The sequence below is a fragment of the Ranitomeya imitator genome, chromosome 3 (assembly GCF_032444005.1).
Source record: "Ranitomeya imitator isolate aRanImi1 chromosome 3, aRanImi1.pri, whole genome shotgun sequence".
NCBI classification, from domain to species: Eukaryota; Metazoa; Chordata; class Amphibia; order Anura; family Dendrobatidae; genus Ranitomeya; species Ranitomeya imitator.
In genome coordinates this window covers 466,121,746-466,147,312 of record NC_091284.1, presented here as the reverse complement: position 1 = coordinate 466,147,312, position 25,567 = coordinate 466,121,746, and the positions used below count along the sequence as shown (strand labels likewise).

At 44.1% G+C, this 25,567-nt stretch overlaps 1 protein-coding gene across 4 annotated transcripts in view; it reads right to left on the bottom strand.

Moving 5' to 3' along the window:
* Positions 1–25,567, bottom strand: part of CLIP2 (CAP-Gly domain containing linker protein 2) — a 201,650-nt gene that overhangs the window by 94,709 nt on the left and 81,374 nt on the right. For all 4 annotated transcript variants that reach the window (XM_069757447.1, XM_069757445.1, XM_069757449.1 and 1 more), the window contains exons 2-3: positions 24,917–25,140; positions 17,833–18,365 (exon numbers count right to left, since the gene is read on the bottom strand). In XM_069757447.1, coding sequence (XP_069613548.1) covers positions 17,833–18,365; positions 24,917–25,028 — 645 coding nt within the window. In that variant the 5' untranslated portion in view covers positions 25,029–25,140. The remainder of the gene's footprint in view (positions 1–17,832; positions 18,366–24,916; positions 25,141–25,567) is intronic.

Sequence of the window (25,567 nt, the reverse complement as noted above, 5' to 3'; positions counted from 1 at the left end):
CCAAAAAGCGAATATCCTCCTGATGTGCAGGAGCCATGCACATGGTCAATTGAGTCCAGTACTGAGGCTTATTCTTGGCCAAAGGCGTAGCATCAATTCCTCTCAATGGAATAGGATACTGCAATGGCTCCAAGAAAAAACCACAGCGCCTGGCAAACTCCAAGTCCATCAAATTCAGGGCAGCGCCTGAATCCACAAATGCCATAACAGAATAGGACAGAGAGCAAATCAGAGTAACGGACAAAAGAAATTTAGACTGTACCGTACCAATGGTGGCAGACCTAGCGAACCGCTTAGTGCGCTTAGGACAATCGGAGATAGCATGAGTGTATTCACCACAGTAAAAACACAGCCCATTCCGACGTCTGTGTTCTTGCCGTTCAGCTCTGGTCAAAGTCCTATCACACTGCATAGGCTCAGGCCTATGCTCAGAGAATACCGCCAGATGGTGCACAGGTTTGCGCTCACGCAAGCACCGATCGATCTGAATGACCAAGGACATAGACTCATTCAGACCAGCAGGCGTGGGAAATCCCACCATGACATCCTTAAGGGCTTCAGAAAGACCCTTTCTGAAAATTGCCGCCAGGGCACACTCATTCCACTGAGTAAGCACAGACCACTTTCTAAACTTCTGACAGTACACCTCCGCTTCATCCTGACCCTGACACAAAGCCAGCAAGATTTTCTCTGCCTGATCCACTGAATTTGGTTCATCATAAAGCAATCCAAGCGCCAGAAAAAACGCATCAACATCACGCAATGCACGATCTCCTGGCGCAAGGGAAAATGCCCAGTCTTGAGGGTCACCACGCAACAAAGAAATAATGATTTTTACTTGTTGAACGGGGTCACCAGAGGAGCGGGGTTTCAAAGATAGAAACAGTTTACAATTATTTTTGAAATTCAAGAACTTATATCTATCCCCAGAAAATAAATCAGGAATAGGAATTCTAGGCTCCAACATAGGATTCTGAACCACAAAATCTTGAATGTTTTGTACCGTTGCAGTAAGATGATCCACACAAGAGGACAGACCTTGAATGTCCATATCTACACCTGTGTCCTGAACCACCCAAAGGTTTAGGGGAAAAGACAAAACACAGTGCAAAGAAAAAAAAATGGTCTCAGAACTTCTCTTATCCCTCTATTGAGATGCATTAATACTTTGGGCCAGCTGTACTGTTATGGACCTGGTGGTTAGGAGCACCTGGCACGACCTGATAGTTAAACTCACACAGGACAAGCTCTGGGATGTGGGAGCTTTGCTGACCGCAAGCCCTAATCCTATCACAACAACTAGAAATAGCCGTGGAGCGTTCCCGACACTCCCTAGACGCCTCTTCACAGCCTAAGAGCTAGCTAGCCCTAGAGATAGAAAATATAGCCTACCTTGCCTCAGAGAAATTCCCCAAAGGAAAAGGCAGCCCCCCACATATATTGACTGTGAGTAAAGATGAAAGTCACAAACGCAGAAATGAAACAGGTTTCAGCAAAGGGAGGCCAGACTTACTAAACAGACAGAGGATAGGAAAGGTATCTTTGCGGTCAGCACAAAAACTACAAAAGACCACGCAGAGTGTGCAAAAAGACCTCTGCACCGACTCACGGTGCGGAGGTGCCACTCTGTATCCCAGAGCTTCCAGCTAGCAAGACAAATTCATGATAACCAGCTGGACAAGGAAACAATGAACAAATAATAACTATCAGGAACTTAGCTTCTGCTGGAGAAGACAGGTCACCAGAAAGATCCAAAAGCGAACTGAACCAATGCAGGAACATTGACAGCTGGCATGGAGTAACGATCTGAGTGGAGTTAAATAGAGCCGCCAACCAAAGGATAAACCACGTCACCTGTGTAAGGAACCTCAGAAGCAGCAGCTTCACTCACAGCCACCAGAGGGAGTCCATGGACAGAACTCGCCGAAGTACCATTCACGACCACAGGAGGGAGTTCGACAACAGAATTCACAACACTATGGGGCAGGGGAGAAGGAAAAAAAGGGGCTAGGGGAGACAGGCACAATGGTGACACAGGGGGATTGGGGAGCAAGGAAGACAAGAACAAGGGGACACATGCAGGCTAGGAGGCAGGGGAGAAGGGCACAAGGGGACTAGTGGGCAAGGGAGACTGACACAAGGGGACACACGGGGACAAGGGACACAAGCACAAGGGGACAAAGGAGACAGGCACAACGGGACACACAGGAACTAGTGGGCAAGGGAGACTGACAAAGGCTACACACGGGAACAAGGGACACAAGCACAAGGGGACTCATGGGGACCAGGAAGAAGAGGAGAAGGGCACAAGGGGACACACGGGGACTAGGGGGCAAGGGAGACAGGCACAAGAGGACACAAGGGGACTCCGAGGGCAGAGTAGATAGGGACGCAAGTAGACTGAGTTGCAAGGGGACAGGGGAAGACGGGGAGACTTGGGAGCAGGGAAGAAGGGGGCACAGGGATTACAAGGACAGGGTAGATGGGGAACACACGGTGAGAAAGGGGACGGGGAGACTTGAGAGCAGGGCAGACGGGTCACATGGGGACCAGGGTCTGGGAATGCATGGGGGGAGCAGGAGGACTCAGGGCATGGGAGATGGGGAGCATTGGGGGACCAGGGGAGGAGTGACAAGGCGCATACAGGGGCCTGGAGGAGCACAATGACCTGAACCTGGGGACCTACGAGGACATGGGGCACGGGAGAGCAGGGAGGAAACGGGGCTGTTGTCACAGGGGGCCGGGGATGCTGGGGGCCGAAGACGGCGACACACGGGCAGCAGACACACCTCACTGCCGCCGGTCCCGTACACCTCCATGTTCATCCCTGGATCCTCCACATGGCTGAGTGGCTGCGGCATGCCCTTCCTAGACGGATCGGTCCATGTGCCCCCCGCCAGATCCGGAGCCGAATGTTCCTTGGACCCAGCAGCCACCACAGGCTCTGCCAATATGGTGGCCGCCATCACCTGTGCAGCTGCTGCACTGCCTGGGTCCTGCAGAGGCGGGTGCACGATGAAGTGATACGCACCCGCAGTGTCAGAGTCAGAGGGGAATGATGGGAGAGGGAGGGTTAGCTGACGCTCTCTCCTCCATCATTGCTTTGATGCCCCTGCCTCACACACACACACACATATACATACTACAGATCACACACACACTACAGATCACACGCACACACTACAGATCACACACGCACACACTACATATCACACGCACACACTACAAATTACACACAAACATACTACAGATCACACACACACATACTACAGATCACACACGCATACTACAGATCACACACACACGCACACACTACAGATCACACACACACATACTACAGATCACACACACGCACACACTACAGATCACACACACACATACACACTACAGATCACACACACATACTACAGATCACACACACACACACACACACTACCGATCACACACACACACACATACTACAGATCACACACACACGCACACACTACAGATCACACACACACACGTACACACTACAGATCACACACACACACACACACACACACACACTACAGATCACACACTACAGGTCACACACACACACACACACGATACCAGCTCATACACACATTTCACACTCTCCTCTCTGGTACAGGGGAGGCTGATGTAAACGTGCAGCTCCTCAGCTTCTCCTGCTTACACAGCTCCGTCCTGTCCGCACCTCCCCCCTGCTCTCGCCTTCTGTCCTTGGGCTGCAGAGCAGGAGAAGGTGTCTCACCGTGCTGACCGGAGCTGCTTCCTTTCTCTCACATGCCCTGGCTGCCCCCTCCCCCTAGATACACCTCTGACTGTTGCCGTGAGGGAGAAATCTCCTGCACTGCAACATGGTGTCCGGTGCCTCGGACCTTCCGGGCCCCTGACCCACCGGGCCCGGTTGCAGCGGCGACCGCTGCAACCGTGGTAATTACACCCCTGGGCACGATCTTCTCCTGTCTGACACTGATCTATATGTGATCGATGCAGGGCATAAGTGCAAGCTGCATGTCCTGAGCAGCTGAAGGACCTTTAGTCCAACTAGCTCATGGATCTTTCAGGTCATGTGATCAACCACATGCCTAGAAGGACCTGAGAAATGTGGTAATGTGTACAGTGTGTGTGTGTATATATGTTTATATAAAAGTGCATGCAGCAAATCTGTGTGTATATAAAAAGCTATGAGTGTATATAAATATAAACATAAACCCAAGGAGAACTATGAGTCCAAAGATAGCCAAAGTAATATTCACATTAGTACTTTATTGAAAAAGTCATTAAAATCACAAACAAACATAAACATATCATTAAAAGTACGTGAGGAAAATCCATAGTACATAAAAACAAACCTAGGATCGAGGACTAAGATACTACTGGATATATACGGTTGTAAATACCTATGGTAAGATGTATGACCAGTATACTCCCATACTAAGCATAAGGCTATAGGTAAAGTGCAACAACTCAATTAAATAGCAGATATAACTCCACAGGTACCGGTACTGCCGCTGTGCGTTTGCCCAAATAGCCGTGCCAAAGAAGGCACATATATAAACATTAAAGATTAATTACCCATGGGGGTGGTGAGTCCAGTCCAGATCCAGGTGAGCTACCCCAACGCGCGTTTCGCGTACCTGAGGAAGCGGGATTTATTGTATGCAAAACGCGCGTTGGGGTAGCTCACCTGGATCTGGACTGGACTCACCACCCCCATGAGTAATTAATCTTTAAATAAAAAAATAGAAAAAACGCAATAGCACTCACCAATCAGTGGCAATTCAAATGTCCTTTATTAGAACATGCAGCAAACCATCTTCACGGTTCAATGTTTATATATGTGCCTTCTTTGGCACGGCTATTTGGGCAAACGCACAGCGCCAGTACCGGTACCTGTGGAGTTATATCTGCTATTTAATTGAGTTGTTGCACTTTACCTATAGCCTTATGCTTAGCATGGGAGTATACTGGTCATACATCTTACCATAGGTATTTACAACCGTATATATCCAGTAGTATCTTAGTCCTCGATCCTAGGTTTGTTTTGATGTACTATGGATTTTGCTCACGTACTTTTAATGATATGTTTATGTTTGTTTGTGATTTTAATGAATTTTTCAATAAAGTACTAATGTGAATATTACTTTGGCTATCTTTGGACTCATAGTTCTCCTTGGGTTTATGATTACTGTTTGAGTCGCCATTTGAATGTTTTCTTTTTGCTACCTATAACTGACGATCTATTTATATGAGTGTATATAAATGTATATAAATGTGCATGTAGTACAGCTGTGTATATATAAATGTGCATGTAGTACAGCTGTGTATATATAAATTTGCATGTAGCAGAGCTCTGTGTGTATACTAATGTGCATGTAGCAGAGCTGTGTGTCTATATAAATATTCATATAGCAGGACTGTGTGTATACAAATGTACATATAGTAGAGCTGTTTGTACATAAATGTGCATGTAGCAGAGCGGTGTGTCTATATAAATATTCATATAGCAGGACTATGTGTATACAAATGTACATATAGTAGAGCTGTGTGTATATATATGTGCATGTAGCAGAGCGGTGTGTCTATATAAATATTCATATAGCAGGACTGTGTGTATACAAATGTACATATAGTAGAGCTGTGTGTATATAAATGTGCATGTAGCAGAGCGGTGTGTCTATATAAATATTCATATAGCAGGACTGTGTGTATATAAATGTACATATAGTAGAGCTGTGTGTATATAAATGTGCATGTAGCAGAGCGGTGTGTCTATATAAATATTCATATAGCAGGACTGTGTGTATACAAATGTACATATAGTAGAGCTGTGTGTATATAAATGTGCATGTAGCAGAGCGGTGTGTCTATATAAATATTCATATAGCAGGACTGTGTGTATACAAATTGTGGTGCGGTGACCCACGTTACAGCCAGGGGGCGCTGTGTGTGCGCTTCAAGATGCGCTTGGAGGCATAAATGTGATGAGACAAAGTCCGGCAGGAGTGTAAATGGCCGGTGTGTGTGTTGCAGAGGAAGACACTCTGCGCTGTCAGTCTGAAGTTTGGTTGGTGTTCTGGGACCTGTAGTCCCACAAGTAATTGTGTAGTTCTAACGAGAGAGTGGCAGGGCTAGTTATGAGAGATGGGAAGGTCAGACTAGCCACACACACCCACACTCCCATTCAGGGGAGTGGTTACAGGTATGTAATGTGACCAGGGTGTGGGTCACATGTTCCTGTGTGGTTCCTGTGTATGGATCTGTTTGGTCCATGTGCAAGGTCCTGGAGGGTCGTTGTTGGAGTCTCCTGGTATTGGAGAAGTCCTGCAAGCCCTGAGACCGTGGACCTAATGTACGGTCAGTGTTGGATTGTCCTGGTATGGGCTGGAGTCCTGGAAGCACTGAGACCGTGAGTCCTGCAATAGCCTGGGTGTTGGATTGTCCTGAAGTGGGCTGGAGTCCTGGAAGCACTGCTGAGGCTATGGACTGAATGCTCGAGGGTGTTGGATTGTCCTGGGATGGGCTGGAGTCCTGCAAGCACCTGGTAAGAGTGTGAGTCCTGGAATGGTCAGAGTGTTGGATTGTCCATGGATGGACTGGAGTACTGTAAGCACCTGGTTTGATCATGGACTGATGGCCTGTGTGTTGGAAGTGCCTGTGACTGGTCTTCCTGGACGCTCATGGAAAGGCTGCATCTACAGAGCCTGGGACGGTATCTGTGTTGGGGAAGCTACAGTTCCTACTGTGGGTCTGGACTATCCGAGGTGCCCTGGTCACAAGGACGGTGATCCCAGTGAGGCAGTTTCCCTGTAAACCAGCACTGGCAGGAGTCAGTGTGTGGAGCCGGAGCTCCTGTAAGGTAACTCCAGGTAACAAGGGGTTACGGGCAGACACGGATCTGCCATTGGAACAGACTATCGGTCGTTAATGTGTTCCGTTGATATAAATTATGAACTGTTTGTGTTATGGTTTATGACGTTTAATTAACCGGAATAGACTGTTTTTGTGGAAAAATCGTGCCTGTATGCGTTATTCCCGTGCAAAGCGAGTGTCCCCCAAGAGAAGTAAGGGAAACGCTCCAATATGTACATATAGTAGAGCTGTGTGTATATAAATGTGCATGTAGCAGAGCTGTGTGTCTATATAAATTTTCATATAGCAGGACTGTGTGTATACAAATGTACATATAGTAGAGCTGTGTGTATATAAATGTGCATGAAGCAGAGCTGTGTGTGTATATAGATGTGCATGTAGCAGAGCTGTGTGTATATAAATGTGCATGTAGCAGAGCTGTGTGTTGATGTAGCAGTTGTTTTATGTAGCGAAGCTGAGTGTTCATTTACTGTTCATCTAGCAGTGTTATTTATATGTTTGTACCAAGAGTGTACATATAGTGTGTGCTGTAAAACCATGGGAGTGTAAGGCTTCTTTCACACTTGCGTCATTTGGCATCCGTCGCAATCGGTTGTTTTGGGAAAAAAAGGATCCTGCAAATGTGCCCGCAGATGTGTTTTTTTCCTGTAGACTTGTATGAGCGACGGATCGCGACGGATGGCCACACGTCGCTGCCGTCGTGCAACGGATCCGTCATGTTTTGGCGGACCATCGTCACGAAAAAACGTTCAAGGGAACATTTTTTCGTACATCGCGTCCGCCATTTTCTACCGTGCATGCGGGTCTGGAACTCCGCCCCCTCCTCCCCGGACTTCAGAATGGGCAGCGGATGCGTTGAAAAGCTGCATCCGCTGCCCACGTCGTGCACAAATTTCACAATGTGTGTCGGTACGTCGGCCCGACACTTAGCAACGGACCTGTACTGACGCAAGTGTGAAAGTAGCCTAATACACAAACTTTAGAGAATTCAACCTCAGTGCATTAAGGTTAGTGATATTGACCCCACACTTTACACCACAAGGGAAGTTTTAAATATTATAATGATTTTTTTTGTTATTTTCTGCTGTAAAAACCTGGGATGTGTCTGATGGTAAGGTGTGCCTTATAGTACGGTATTTGCATATATTAAAAGTAATTTATGCTAAAACCAAAGTTCTGTGACTTTTTTATACAACAGTTTTTGCGATCACTGGATGATATGCATCATTTCCTCTCAATGACTGATCTCCACCATCTCCAGACACATTGCCACATAGCAATACAGGGCTGTAAGTATAAACATCTGCAGTCCACGTTAGCATCTGAAGAATTTTAACACTGCAAGTACAAAGCACGAAACAACTAGGAGAATGTGTACAGGCAATTGAAGACTTTCACACCAAAATTCGAATAGTTGGTAAAATCCGTTCCTGACTAAATTAAAAACTTAACAGAGTGGTGAAGGCATCAATTCTATTGCCCTTTCGACTCTTCCAAGAAATGCAAACATTTTCTTTCTTGCTGAAAGCTACAGCAAAGTTGAGCTACCTGTGTCTGAGATGTGATACCATGTCCTCAGCTTCCTCCTTAGTAGTTGGATAACAGGATATATATACAGTGCAACACGGCTGGGATGAGGGGTAGGCAGGGTGGTCACCTGCCTAGGGTGCTACTTCCTGCCTCCCTGAGGAGGATACACTGTGCTGAATGTCTGTGTCCACTCAACGCTTTTCCCAAGTCGCAGGCATTCAGCACAATGACGGCCGAGATGTGGTCACACAGGGAAGTGGTGTCAGTCATTGACACCGCTCACCCGTCTCTGCCTGCGCCCCAGCCGTCGCTCCTTCCCTGCATTCAATTGTATTTGCGTCGGTCATATGCAAATACAATTGAAGTGAGCACCGCCTGGGACAGGAGCAGAGGAGCAGTAATTAGCTCCCTGCTCTGCGGGGAACTCCAGCAGAACACAGGCCTCTCCCAGCCTTTGCCTTGTTGGGAGACGGCGCACGAAGGGGACATCGGATGGTGCGGCACACTGACGTCATTGCGTCATCCAGCGTCCACTGCTAGACCAAAAGAAAAGAAACATGCAGAAACGCAGGGATCACAAAAATATAGCAACGTTTATTAATAACATGTCTTAAGCCACATATATAGATTTAAAAACACTTAAAAAATCCACACAAACAAAAATAATACAAGGTAACCCAAGAAAAACCACACAGAATTCCCAGCCCCCGCCTCTCTCCTCTGTGTGGTTTTTCTTGGGTTAACTTGTATTATTTTTGTTTGTGTGGATTTTTTAAGTGTTTTTAAATCTATATATGTGGCTTAAGACATGTTATTAATAAACTTTGCTATATTTTTGTGATCCCTGCGTTTCTGCATGTTTCTTTTCTTTTGGTCTAACGTGTCTTGTGTTTGACATGCAGCAGGTTGAGCACTGTTACTAGGATATTGGATGGTGCCCTCTTAGTAGTTTACTAATCCAGCGTCCACTGCAGCACTTCATAGGAGTTGACAGTGCCTGTGCTCGACAGGGAGCTGGGATTTGGTGAGTATAAGCCTTTTTTTTTTATTTTTCTTACACTAATTAACTAATGAATGGGGCCAACAGGGTTTGTGGGGATATTATACTGGGGAATTCTGGCTGTGGGGATATTATACTGGGGAATTCTGGCTGTGGGATATAATACTGGGGAATTCTGGCTGTGGGATATTATACTGGGGAATTCTGGCTGTGGGGATATTATACTGGGGAATTCTGGCTGTGGGATATTATACTGGGGAATTCTGGCTGTGGGGATATTATACATCAGGATGCTGGCTGTGGGGATATTATACTGGGGGATGCTGGCTGTGGGGATATTATACTGGGGAATACTGGCTGTGGGATATTATACTGGGGAATTCTGGCTGTGGGATATTATACTGGGGGATGCTGGCTGTGGGGATATTATACTGGGGAATTCTGGCTGTGGGATATTATACTGGGGAATGCTGGCTGTGGGGATATTATACTGGGGGATGCTGGCTGTGGGGATATTATACTGGGGGATGCTGGCTGTGGGATATTATACTGGGGAATGCTGGCTGTGGGATATTATACTGGGGAATTCTGGCTGTGGGATATTATACTGGGGGATGCTGGCTGTGGGGATATTATACTGGGGAATACTGGCTGTGGGATATTATACTGGGGGATGCTGGCTGTGGGGATATTATACTGGGGGATGCTGGCTGTGGGGATATTATACTGGGGAATACTGGCTGTGGGATATTATACTGGGGAATTCTGGCTGTGGGATATTATACTGGGGGATGCTGGCTGTGGGGATATTATACTGGGGAATACTGGCTGTGGGGATATTATACTGGGGAATACTGGCTGTGGGGATATTATACTGGGGAATACTGGCTGTGGGGATATTATACTGGGGAATTCTGGCTGTGGGATATTATACTGGGGAATGCTGGCTGTGGGGATATTATACTGGGGGATGCTGGCTGTGGGGATATTATACTGGGGGATGCTGGCTGTGGGGATATTATACTGGGGAATTCTGGCTGTGGGGATATTATACTGGGGAATACTGGCTGTGGGGATATTATACTGGGGAATTCTGGCTGTGGGGATATTATACTGGGGGATGCTGGCTGTGGGGATATTATACTGGGGAATTCTGGCTGTGGGATATTATACTGGGGAATGCTGGCTGTGGGGATATTATACTGGGGGATGCTGGCTGTGGGGATATTATACTGGGGGATGCTGGCTGTGGGGATATTATACTGGGGAATTCTGGCTGTGGGGATATTATACTGGGGAATACTGGCTGTGGGGATATTATACTGGGGAATTCTGGCTGTGGGGATATTATACTGGGGGATGCTGGCTGTGGGGATATTATACTGGGGGATGCTGGCTGTGGGGATATTATACTGGGGAATTCTGGCTGTGGGATATTATACTGGGGAATGCTGGCTGTGGGGATATTATACTGGGGGATGCTGGCTGTGGGGATATTATACTGGGGGATGCTGGCTGTGGGGATATTATACTGGGGAATTCTGGCTGTGGGGATATTATACTGGGGAATACTGGCTGTGGGGATATTATACTGGGGAATTCTGGCTGTGGGGATATTATACTGGGGGATGCTGGCTGTGGGGATATTATACTGGGGGATGCTGGCTGTGGGGATATTATACTGGGGAATACTGGCTGTGTGGATATTATACTGGGGAATACTGGCTGTGGGGATATTATACTGGGGAATTCTGGCTGTGGGGATATTATACTGGGGAATTCTGGCTGTGGGGATATTATACTGGGGAATACTGGCTGTGGGGATATTATACTGGGGAATTCTGGCTGTGGGGATATTATACTGGGGAATACTGGCTGTGGGGATATTATACTGGGGAATTCTGGCTGTGGGGATATTATACTGGGGAATTCTGGCTGTGGGGATATTATACTGGGGAATACTGGCTGTGTGGATATTATACTGGGGAATACTGGCTGTGTGGATATTATACTGGGGAATACTGGCTGTGTGGATATTATACTGGGGAATACTGGCTGTGGGGATATTATACTGGGGAATTCTGGCTGTGGGGATATTATACTGGGGAATTCTGGCTGTGGGGATATTATACTGGGGAATTCTGGCTGTGGGGATATTATACTGGGGAATACTGGCTGTGGGGATATTATACTGGGGAATACTGGCTGTGTGGATATTATACTGGGGAATACTGGCTGTGGGGATATTATACTGGGGGAATACTGGCTGTGGGGATATTATACTGGGGAATACTGGCTGTGTGGATATTATACTGGGGAATACTGGCTGTGGGGATATTATACTGGGGAATTCTGGCTGTGGGGATATTATACTGGGGAATTCTGGCTGTGGGGATATTATACTGGGGAATTCTGGCTGTGGGGATATTATACTGGGGAATACTGGCTGTGTGGATATTATACTGGGGAATACTGGCTGTGTGGATATTATACTGGGGAATACTGGCTGTGGGGATATTATACTGGGGAATTCTGGCTGTGGGGATATTATACTGGGGAATACTGGCTGTGTGGATATTATACTGGGGAATACTGGCTGTGGGGATATTATACTGGGGAATTCTGGCTGTGGGGATATTATACTGGGGAATTCTGGCTGTGGGGATATTATACTGGGGAATTCTGGCTGTGGGGATATTATACTGGGGGATGCTGGCTGTGGGGATATTATACTGGGGAATACTGGCTGTGTGGATATTATACTGGGGAATTCTGGCTGTGGGGATATTATACTGGGGAATACTGGCTGTGTGGATATTATACTGGGGAATACTGGCTGTGGGGATATTATACTGGGGAATTCTGGCTGTGGGGATATTATACTGGGGAATACTGGCTGTGTGGATATTATACTGGGGGATGCTGTCTGTGTGGATATTATACTGGGGGATGCTGGCTGTGGGGATATTATACTGGGGAATACTGGCTGTGGGGATATTATACTGGGGGATGCTGGCTGTGTGGATATTATACTGGGGAATACTGGCTGTGTGGATATTATACTGGGGGATGCTGGCTGTGGGATATTATACTGGGGAATACTGGCTGTGTGGATATTATACTGGGGAATTCTGGCTGTGGGGATATTATACTGGGGAATACTGGCTGTGTGGATATTATACTGGGGGATGCTGTCTGTGTGGATATTATACTGGGGGATGCTGGCTGTGGGGATATTATACTGGGGAATACTGGCTGTGGGGATATTATACTGGGGAATACTGGCTGTGGGGATATTATACTGGGGGATGCTGGCTGTGTGGATATTATACTGGGGAATACTGGCTGTGTGGATATTATACTGGGGGATGCTGGCTGTGGGATATTATACTGGGGAATACTGGCTGTGTGGATATTATACTGGGGAATTCTGGCTGTGGGGATATTATACTGGGGGATGCTGGCTGTGTGGATATTATACTGGGGAATACTGGCTGTGTGGATATTATACTGGGGAATTCTGGCTGTGGGGATATTATACTGGGGGATGCTGGCTGTGTGGATATTATACTGGGGAATACTGGCTGTGTGGATATTATACTGGGGAATTCTGGCTGTGGGGATATTATACTGGGGGATGCTGGCTGTGTGGATATTATACTGGGGGATGCTGTCTGTGTGGATATTATACTGGGGGATGCTGGCTGTGGGGATATTATACTGGGGAATACTGGCTGTGTGGATATTATACTGGGGAATTCTGGCTGTGGGGATATTATACTGGGGGATGCTGGCTGTGGGGATATTATACTGGGGGATGCTGTCTGTGTGGATATTATACTGGGGGATGCTGGCTGTGGGGATATTATACTGGGGAATGCTGGCTGTGGGGATATTATACTGGGGGATGTTGTCTGTGGGGATATTACACTGGGGGATGCTGGCTGTGGGGATATTATACTGGGGAATGCTGGCTGTGGGGATATTATACTGGGGATGCTGGCTGTGTGGATATTATACTGGGGAATACTGGCTGTGGGGATATTATACTGGGGGATGCTGTCTGTGGGAATATTACACTGGGGGATGGTGGGTGTGGGGATATTATACTGGGGAATACTGGCTGTGGGGATATTATACTGGGGAATACTGGCTGTGGGGATATTATACTGGGGGATGCTGTCTGTGGGAATATTACACTGGGGGATGGTGGGTGTGGGGATATTATACTGGGGGATGCTTGCTGTGGGGATATTACACTGGGGGATGCTGGCTGTGTGGATATTATACTGGGGAATACTGGCTGTGGGGATATTATACTGGGGAATACTGGCTGTGGGGATATTATACTGGGGGATGCTGTCTGTGGGAATATTACACTGGGGGATGGTGGGTGTGGGGATATTATACTGGGGGATGCTTGCTGTGGGGATATTACACTGGGGGATGCTGGCTGTGTGGATATTATACTGGGGAATTCTGGCTGTGGGGATATTATACTGAGGAATACTGGCTGTGTGGATATTATACTGGGGAATTCTGGCTGTGGGGATATTATACTGGGGGATGCTGGCTGTGTGGATATTATACTGGGGGATGCTGGCTGTGTGGATATTATACTGGGGAATACTGGCTGTGGGGATATTACACTGGGGGATGCTGGCTGTGTGGATATTATACTGGGGAATTCTGGCTGTGGGGATATTATACTGGGGAATACTGGCTGTGGGGATATTATACTGGGGGATGCTGGCTGTGGGGATATTATACTGGGGAATGCTGGCTGTGGGGATATTATACTGGGGAATACTGGCTGTGGGGATATTATACTGGGGAATACTGGCTGTGGGGATATTATACTGGGGGATGCTGGCTGTGGGGATATTATATTGGGGGATGCTGTCTGTGGGAATATTACACTGGGGGATGCTGGCTGTGGGGATATTATACTGGGGAATGCTGGCTGTGGGGATATTATACTGGGGAATACTGGCTGTGGGGATATTATACTGTGGACTGCTGGACGTAGGGATATTATACTGGGGATGCTGGCTGTGGAGTACATATTATACTAGGGGATGCTGGCTGTTGGGTACATTATACCTGAGCTGTAAGGGCATCATCTACTATATAATTGTCTAAGGGTCACTTCCGTCTTTCTATCTTTCTCTCTGTCTGTCTGTCACGGATATTCATTGGTCACGGCCTCTGTCTGTCATGGAAATCCAAGTCGCTGATTGGTCGTGGCAAAACAGCCACGACCAATCAGCGACTGGCACAGTCCGGAAGAAAATGGCCGCTCCTTACTCCCCGCAGTCAGTGCCCAGTGCCCGGCGCCCGCATACTCCCCCTCCGGTCACCGCTCAGACAGGGTTAATGCCGGCGGTAACGGACCGCGTTATGCCGCGGGTAACGCACACAGTTACCGCCACTATTAACCCTGTGGGTCCCCAACTTTTTACTATTAATGCTGCCTATGCGGCATCAATAGTAAAAAAATGTAATGTTAAAAATAATAAAAAAACAAAAAACTTGCTATACTCACCCTCCGTTGTCCGCCGAGCCGCTCGCGCCTGCCGCCATCTTCCGTTCCCAGCGATGCATTGCGGAATTACCCAGAAGACGTAGCGGTCTTGCGAGACCGCTAAGTCATCTGGGTAATTTCGCAATGCATCCTGGGAACGGAAGATGGCGGCAGCCGCGCGCCTATCGCCAGAGCTTCGGTGGATCCTAGGGGGTGAGTATGTAACTAATTTTTCTTTTAATTATTTTTTTTAACAGGGATATGGTGCCCACACTGCTGTATACTACGTGGGCTGTGTTAGATACCGCGTGGCTGCTACAGTATATGCTACATGGGCAGTGTGATATACTGCGGGGGCTGTGTGATATACTCCGTGGGCTGTGCTATATACTGCGTGGGCTGTGTTATATACTGTGTGGGTAGTGTTATATACTACGTGACTGGGCAATATACTACGTGGCTCTGTGCTGTATACTACGTCTCTGGGCAATATACTACGTGGCTGGGCAATATACTACGTGGCTCTGTGCTGTATATTACGTCGCTGGGCAATATACTACGTGGCTCTGTGCTGTATACTATGTCGCTGTGCAATATACTATGTAGCTGGGCAATATACTACGTGACTGGGCAATATACTACGTGGCTGGGCAATATACTACGTAGCTGGGCAATATACTACGTGGCTGGGCAATATACTACGTGACTGGGCAATATACTACGTGGCTGGGCAATATACTACGTGTCTGGGCAATATACTACATGACTGGGCAATATACTACGTGACTGGGCAATATACTACGTGGCTGGGCAGTATACTACACGGCTGGGCAATATACTATGTAGCTGGGCAATATACTACGTGACTGGGCAATATACTACGTGACTGGGAGAACAACGTGGTGGGCTGGATTAGGGCATATTGTGAAAAGGGGGCACAGAATGGATATGGAAGCAGGCAGGGTGAAGTGGCAACACAATATGGAGAGAGGTTAACATGGAGGGGGACAGTAAGGAGATATAGAAAGTTTAAGAGAAAACAGTGGAGAGGGGACAGCCATGGTATAGGCTGTGGTTTGGCAAACAGTAGGGTGGTTATAGATCATTAAGGTGGACAGTGTGGTGAGTGTAGCTCATAAGGGAAGACAGTGTGAGGTCATATGCCAAAGAAGGTTTATTTAGGGCATAATATGGAAAGATACTTTTGTACAGAGGGCATTTTAATAACACTCTTATTTTTAAGGGCACCACGTGGGGATGTGCTGCAGAAGACCAGAGGAGAGTGAAGTATGTAGAAACGAGCTGTGAATGTGAAAAGTCATCATGGAGTCTGAATAAGATGGAGACGAAAAGGAAGAACAGCTCCAATCAGAGAAGAAGTCACCAATAAGGTACATGGACGTACATGTTTATTTGTGATTCTGCCTATGTCTCATCAATACTGTGGTTCCAATATGGTCCGCAGTCTGATAATCATTGATAACAACAACTCCAAGCATCTCCTTACTATTGTTAAGGACATACTGAGAGTTGTAGGCTCATGAGACACAAATGTATATGGGTCAGACATGACAATACAGTTGATTGCTGTGCTATGTTTGGTGACGTAGTCTTGTACTTATGGTGATTTTGGTGATGCATGCGTGTACTGATGGTGGTTCTGGTGATGTATTCATGCACTGATGATGGTACTGGTGTATTTATTTACTGATGGTGGTCCTAGTGCCATATTTATGTATTTTATGGTTGTTCTTATGATTTATTCATGTACTGATGGTGGTTCTAGTGACCTATTTACTGATAATGGTTCTGGTGCCTTATTTTTGTACTATTGATGCCTCTGGCGTTCTATTTATGTATGGTTCCATATTCATGTGCTGATGATGGTTCTGGTGATGAATACAGCACTGAAACAACCATCACTACATGAATGTCACCAGAACCAAAATCAGTTTAAGAATAGGGCACCAGTTTTTTACTTTTGCTGGAATTTTTGGGGTGAAAAAGGTAACAATTTTCGTGTAAGTGGTAGTTAGAGCTTGTTCACTGACCCATCGGAGGGGGAGGGTGGAGTGCGTTAGGGGTCCTGTTACATTAGCTTCTTTAGGGGTCCTCTTACCTTAGCCTCTGACCCATTCCTTTGCTGGGAGGCTGAGGGTTCATTGGGGAGAGCACCATTGGCTTCATCTGCCTAAGGCACCAGAATTCCTTGTCCCAGCCCTGCAGTGCAGCATCACAGAAAATATCACAAAAAAAACAGAATCTCACTTCCAGACAAAATCTGGATTTAGAACTACTAGCACAATATCATGATTCTATTAAGTGGTAAGACTGATAAGATAAAGGTGCTTCTCATTTCCTTTCAATGCTCCTTCCTGACAGAAGACAGGGTATTACAGAAACTGTGATTCTTTGCTACAAATGACTTTCAAGGAGGTCATCGTCACAAGAAAACAATCTTAAATCCCTATAAAAAAAACATTCCAGAAGATGTATTGTTTTGCTTTTCTTAGGGTATGTTTTTTGCAGCATTTTTTTCTGTATGAAAATCACAAGGTGTTGGCAGGAAAAATGCTGCATACATTACACACACTTTTGATGCATTTTTCATTATTTCCTTATATATTTTTTATGCATTCAATTGAAAGAGTAAGAAAACGCAGCATAAAAACTGAAAGTATTGACATGTTGCAGTTTGAAAAAAAAATGCACTGCAGCTGAAAAATGCACTATATGAATAAGATTTTGTTTTGAGGTTACTTTAAAACGCAATGATGCCACCTGTGAACGTACTCTAATTGTGTCTTGGAGTGTGGATTTTCAAAACTACACAAACAATATTTTATATATGACAATAATACCTGAAACGTATTTAATACTTAAATAAGTGACTGACCAGAACACGATCTCCAAGGCGCAGATCCTTGTCCCCCTTTTTCACAGATCCACTGTCCGAAAGGTTAGATCCTGACTCATTTCCTGTTTTCATGGTGCTGTTTAGCACACTTTCCCGTAATGGCACAATACGGGTGGTCAGAGGTGGCGTGGCGGTTCCAGAATGTAAAGACAAGTTCTGAGTTGTCAAAGACTCCACTGAATGAGAATCGCTCCCTGTACCGTCAGGTTGTCGGGTCAGCTTAGAAGGCCTGGTAAATATTCCTTGTAGTGGTTGACACTCAAAATAACGTACTCCACCTACAGATCCATCATTTTTCCCAACCAGATCATCCAAGACAACCCCTGCCCATTGACCTGGGGCAAATTGGGTTTCTCCTAGATACTGTACAACTCCAGACTTTATTCCATTGACCCACACACGTTCACCAACTACAAAATCTCCTAGAAACTCATCCCCCACTTCAGTGATCTTGGAACTTGATTTTTCAGCACCCACTGATGAAGTAGAACCCTGTTTATGCAAAGGTGAGCCTGTAAAAAAAAAGAAATGTTATGTATTAAATACCTAAAATTGTATTTATGTCCTATAATCAGAGAATGAATAAAGTTAATTGAACACTATTTTAGGTATTGCAACTATAAAAAATCTATTCCAATGGGGTGTGAAATCCTGCTGACACATTCCCTTTTATACAATATACACTGCTCAAAAAAATAAAGGGAACACTAAAATCCCACATCCTAGATAGCACTGAATGAAATAGTCCGGTTGCAAATCTCTATTCATTACATAGTGGAATGCGTTGAGAACAATAAAACCTAAAAGTGATGAATGTAAATCACAACTAATATCCCATGGAGGTCTGGAGTTGGAATGATGCTCAAAATCAAAGTGGAAAATCAAATTGCAGGCTGATCCAACTTCAGTGGAAATGCCTCAAGACAAGGAAATGATGCTCAGTAGTGTGTGGCCTCTGCGTGCCTGTATGACCTCCCTACAATGCCTGGGCATTGTCCTGATGAGGCTGTGGATGTTACACTTGCACAACAGCAGGGGAAATTGATTCACAATCATTGTTGTTTCATAACTAGTTGGGTTGATTTTACAGAAGTATGATTGACTTGTAGTTACATTGTGATGTTTAAGTGTTCTCTTTATTTTTTGAGCAGTGTATATTCTTATATAAAGGTGAAAATGACTTTTGCTCTCGCCTCACTGAGTCCATTACATCAATTTTTAGGAGAAATTCTTGTATCTAGAAAGAAAATGCATTAGTCTTTGCATTATTATTGCTATATGTTTTAGGATGTTAGGACACCAATTGAGGTGGCAATAATTTTACATCAGAAGGGTTTTAACGTGGAGTCTGAATGCCTCATTTTATAATTGACTTCTGCCTTAAGGACAAGTTCACACGTTCAGTATTTTGGTCAGTATTTTACCTCAGTATCTGTAAGCCAAAACTAGGAGTGGAACAATCAGAGGAAAAGTATAATAGAAACATGTCACCGCTTCTGTATTTATCACCCACTCCTGGTTTTGGCTTACAGATACTGAAGTAAAATACTGATCAAATATTGAACGTGTGAACTTGTCCTAAGGGGAACTCACTTGGTGTAGGTTCTGTGTGGTGGCCATTGCTGTTGTGGTGGTGTGCCTGTGGGGTGGTGTGACATGGAGCCATGAGGACTTTCAGCATGGGTGCTGTGGGGCACCAGGTTGCTTCCCTGCTAATATGCTGTTGTGTAATTGGTCATCGGCACATGGTCAAGCACCTAGGGACTCAATGAGAGGTTCGCCGTGACGTAGTAATGGGCTTCATACAGTCTGATCAGAATGTTAAACTAAAATCCTCATATTCTGTTTTGTAAATTTTCCTCTAGTGGCATTAGATCAACGTATCATTTTTGCATGTGAGGTCATTGTCTTTTTTTCTACAGCTATGGTATCTCCCTTAAAGAGAACATGTCAACAGAACAAAGGTGGCCAATTTTCACCTTATTTTATTCCTGCTGATCCTCTAAGTATTATGTTTTTTGGAGTTATTTTGACATCTGCCAAACGGTTTGAAATGTAAGCCTTTTCATTCAGTGGTAATTTTGATGGTCTTTACCCATGAGGCATAAAGCAGAGCAGAAGAAATATAAACCAGCTCACCCGTGATGCATAAGCTGAACTTCTGGAGCACGGGCCCACTGTGTCCAGGCGTGTATTTATTTTTATGGATTTTACCAAGGCTGTGTGGCTCAAAGGATTATCTAGGAGGCCTCTTTAGGCTGCTCTGCTTTATCCAAAAGAAGAAAATGTCCAGCTTCACCGAATCCGTGAAAAAAAGGTTTCTTTATTCACAAACTTGTAACATAGAGGATACTAACTTTAGCACGAACCATATGGTATGAATCTCAACGCGTTTCTGGAGACGAAGCTCCCATAATCATGACATGTGTTGTCATGATTAAGGGAGATTAGTCTCCAGAAACGCGTTGAGATTCACACCCATATGGTTCCTGCTGAGGTTTGTATCCTCTATGTTACAAGTTTGTGAATAAAGAAACCTTTTTTTCACGGATTCGGTGAAGCTGGACATTTTCTTCTTTTGGATAAAGCAGAGCAGCCTAAAGAGTCCTCCTAGATAATCCTTTGAGCCACACACGCTTGGTAAAAGCCATAAAAATTAACCCTTAAATAAAAAGCACCATATCTCAGGAACCGAAAAGTGGGTTTGCAAAAACAACAAAACGTAATACTTGGGGGAGAAGTAGTAAGAGTAAAAACTGTCCACTTTTGAGCTGGTGAAAGATCTTCTTTAAAAGTAATAACTCCAAAATATTTATGTACATTTCTCCTTGTAAAAAGGATGATTTATTTAGCTAACCAAATAGTGTTTTATTTGATAGGAAGGAAGCCTGATACCATACACAATAGGAAGTCTGTTGTTCTCTTTTACACTTTGTTCTCTTTTATATTTGTTTTTATACTAAAGCCAGACTACTGATCTGTTGTCAATCGATCAGCTGTTCTCACAGCTGAATATACATCTATATAATACATAGACAGACCAGTTGCCCCAAGCCACAGCCTCTGTCAATATCGACCCCTCTCATTGAAAGCCATGTCTGAGACAGTGACTGGTGTAATTTGTGAAGTCAAGTATTATTACGTAGCATCATTCTACCATACTGCTTCACTACTTCTAGCACCCAACAATACGCTAAACATTACCACGTGACTGCAATACATGATCGACTAGGACACCTATTGTCATGTAGAACATCAGACAAATGACTCTGATGTGTGCTGCTAGAACGGAAAAGCGTTTCTCTGACTGTTACTATGGCAACGAAAAGAATTTAATCCAAGGTCTATAACAAAAAACGTATTCATTAAGAATACACATTGTCTAATGCAGTGAAATACTAGAGCAAACAAAAGGCTTCCCTGTCTAGGAAAGGTATAATACATCTAGAAATGCGTCTGCCGAAATGACCAAACGTCATGGCAGTGAAATCAGAAATACTAAATGTGGGATTTTCTTTGTTGTATGTGAACGGTGACCAATTCTTGAAGTCAATGTTAATATAAATATAAATTACCAATAAGAAAATTCACTGCCTGAAACATTTCTTCTTGATAGATTTAATTCGGTGTATCTACTACAACGCAATACTTCTTTAAAGGGAAACTGTCATGTTAAACATGCTGTCTGCTCATTTTAGAGAACAGTTTGGTGTAAATACAGTTAAAATTTGTATTTCATTCATTCAAATGACTGCTCTTTTTATGCCCAGGAGTCCAGCGGGAGGTCCCATCCCATCCCTGTATGATTGCGCACACAGACATTGTTGTCTAGATGGGACCACTCACTAAGCACAGAAAAAAACTGGGATTGAAATGAATAAAATGCAAATTATACTAAATATACTAAATATTTCCCACCAAAGTAATCCCCTGCTTTATATCTTACTTCCCAAAAGAAGGACTGCATAAACAACGGACAACAGGACAGTTTCCCTTTATACAACTTTAGGTAAGAGTGACTAAAAATAGCAGGACTAAGAGAAGGTCCTTAGTTGTCAAGGAAACTGCGCCAGCAAGAGTCTTCATTCCCCCGATGAATTAACTTAGAAAATGAAAAAGTACTAAGCGCCACAAAATCAGTTTCTAACTTACAAGGTTGTATTCTCATCTGTTTCTTTCCATTATGTAGTACAGGCTGAGAAGAAGTGGGAAATTCCGAGCCTTTTTGTAGACCAGGGGGGATTAGAGACAATGACCGCGGTGTTAAGGCCTCCATGTTCATTAGATTAACCTTGCACTTTTTCCGAGTCAATGCAGAATATATGCACCGGCGGGTCCATAGACCGTAATGGTGACGGTGCTCTGATGCTCACTTCTTACAGGACTGTACAGGAGGCAAATTCGCAGTCTACTACATTTGAGTGTCCGCCTCGTGTAGGCATACAATGTCAAAAATGATGTACATCAGAATGCACGTTCGCTCTGCCATCACCATTACAGCCTATGGCCCCATCAGCGCATGTGTCCGGACCCCATTTTGCGGGGGAGTTTGGATGTATGCCCTGATGGGGACACAGAACGCAACGTGAAAGCGCCCTTTCTGAAATTCTTCCACACCATTATTGGCAACGTTGTAATCAGACTTGCTATTTGCATTTGATCATTAGGCATTGACTCAAATCAAAAGGAACACATTTTTGGAATATGTTTGTTGTGGCATTACAATCTCGCCTTCTGGACATTTGGGCACCACAGCTTACCCCTGGCCAAATGAGATCTGCACATTAACCCATGTCTGTGTTAACCCTTTCTACTGCTAATGAATATGTGTGCAGCCTAAGCCTTCGCAATCAACAAGCCTGTATTTAGCGTAGTACATACTATCGATACACAGTAGCATGTAAAAGTTTCAGCACCCCTAGTTAAAATTACTGTTAAGCAAGTTGAAGATGAAATGATCTGTAAAATACCTAGAGTGATGTCCCATCCTGGCAAAAAATTTGGTGATGCAAAGAGGGTGCAGTACTCTGTTCTCCCCCAAGGATTACCTACCATTGTGTGATGCACTTTTTCTGCTTTTTTCCCTATTCTGTTACTAAGCACTTTGAAGCACTGAGGCATCTTTCTGCTGTATGAGAGAGAGCAATGTGGACCTCATGACTCGAGACTGAGAAAAGAAACGCGTCGGGAGACTTTTATTTGGGCTTTTAATTTGAGGACCATAGTTGGTTACTGCCCTTGTCAGGGCGGGAACACCTACAGAGGGCACCAGAGAGGATAGGTTTATACAGCGGCTCCTGAACATCCAGATGAATCTGTCCAATATGCTTACCCTCCACCGATTAAGTGTGTGAGATTGACACTTTTTTTGCACTTTTTATGCACTATGACACTTTTTATTCTTGTATGTTCTATTTTGTTGTGGCACTCTTCTGCTAGTGTGATCTCATTCTAAGCGAATATATTATTTTTACCTAGCAGAATCTGTTCTTTCAGGTCCAGTTAACTATTAACGTGGGGCCTATTTACACACACTTATGGACCTAGAATTTGCTATATCCAGGGTTGATGTGTTTTAACAGTGCATTATTAAAGTTTATATTTTAAATATGCTATAAAATATTGGATTCAGAAGGATAGAATCTGCAGTAACCAAGCTGGTGGTAGAGCTATATTGGTTCATTTCATCTTCAACCTAACAGTAATTTTGACGAGGTGGCCAAAATTTTACATGCTACTGTATATGTAATAGAAACTTTATTTTTAAATAATAAAAACTATAGCCTGAACTCCAACAAAGTTATCATATATAATGCCATATAAAGCAATCCATATGGGTCAACAGTCCTGCAAGGTTCAAGTGAAGAATCCACGACCAGAAAATGATGACCAAGTTCTACCAGTGACACAGAATTCCATCCGAGAACAAAAAGTCATTCATTCATTGGGAGGCTTTGTTGCTGAGCCAAATACTCGCCTCAGCTCCGGACTTGTTCAGCACAAGACTCACGTCAGCAATGGTCCTGTTGTATTACAGACCATAATCTTAATGCACAAACACATTCCTGGTCACCTTTATATGTATTGTGGCAACTGTTATCTCTAGCAATTATTTACAATGTATGACAGCGCTCAAAACAAATCAAGCTGCATTCATCACATTAGTTCCCATGTATTTCTCTGTGGCTGGTTACTGAGTCCAGGCTAAGAATATTTTTTTACCAAGAATGCTCTACATTTCTTTATTTCAATATGTGAATGGGGGAGGTTTGCACTGGTGAGAATTCCACCCAAGAATGTCACTTCCAAACCACAAAGTTTATTCTTGCCTCCTCTCAGATCATTCTGGGTTTTTTATTGGCCAATGTGCTATTTCTTTTTATAGTCAATGGTCCCTTACTATTTATTTTCTAATTAAAATAGCCCCAAGTAATTTTAATCTGAGAGACACAAATGTACAGATATTGTAGTAGAGTTTTTGAAACTGTCTTAATTTTTTGAAAATGCAAACTTAGACTGGACAGTTTCTTATTTTTGATGATAAACCTTTAGACTGTCTAATCTAAGTTTACACCACCTATTACTTAGCTAACTTTGTGCCAAAATGTTATCGTTTTTGCTAGTTTTTTTTTATGTACAACATCACAATTAGAAAACAGCCTTCATACAAAGCCATACCAACTTTCCACAAAGCCAAGCCCCTTACCAGACTAACCACAGAAAGTGGAGTTTTTTTTGGCATATGTAACATAGCAAATCTTCCCCAATGCCTCGCCTTTATCAAGGTTCTTTTCAGGTATACAATATGAGCTGATTCATTAAGCATCAGTTTTCTGGCATTAACAAGTTTCACATTTTTGCTCAATTCAGAGTTGCACAAAACAAATGTGATTTATGGTATTTTTATACACCAGTATGGAACACTAACTTTTTGACAAGTTGTCAGGGCTTAGCATTCAGGCGTGGTCAGTATAATTTATACCACAAAAGTGGCGTATAATATAGCATAAATTCACACACAAAAAATCTAATACAGTACAAACAGATATGTATTTACACGTACCTTCTTTAGAGCTGGTGCTGCCAGTAACACCAGATCCGGCTGAAGATCTTCCCACTGGACTCGAGTGTTTTGCTCCCCTTCCTGGGATTTTTAGTCCACTTGGTTTCAGCATATTTGTAGCAATAGTTTTAAACTCTCTCTAGCTTTACGTCTTTTCTCAGAATCCTTTCACTTGGAATTGTTAGGCTTCCATGTAATGGGTACTGATTTCCATGTTTAGTTACCTAAAATATACAAGTCACATTATTTTTTGATTGCAGTATATTCTCAGTTCAGATGAAGACAATAGCTAATGACATTGCTATATTGTTAAATCAAGACACTAAGTCATAAGGTACATTCCAAAACCTTCAAAATTACAATAAAAGACACTACAAGAGATACTAAACCCTGTGCAAGAAGGCACATATGCTGCAAATTGTTAAAAAATGGTTGAAACTTTAATCTAAATTTATATCTATAAAACAGGTTTAAAAAGCAAGTAAGGGTTTCCCAAAATGTAGCAAAGAGATACCACAGATCTTCAAATAAGGGTGGTTGCACCTAAAATGACAAATGGAATGCACACTACAGGGATAGGCAGTTTAGAGCAGAACTATATAGATAAATGGATAATGTAGACTGCAAGTAGACCTAATGGACAACAAAAGA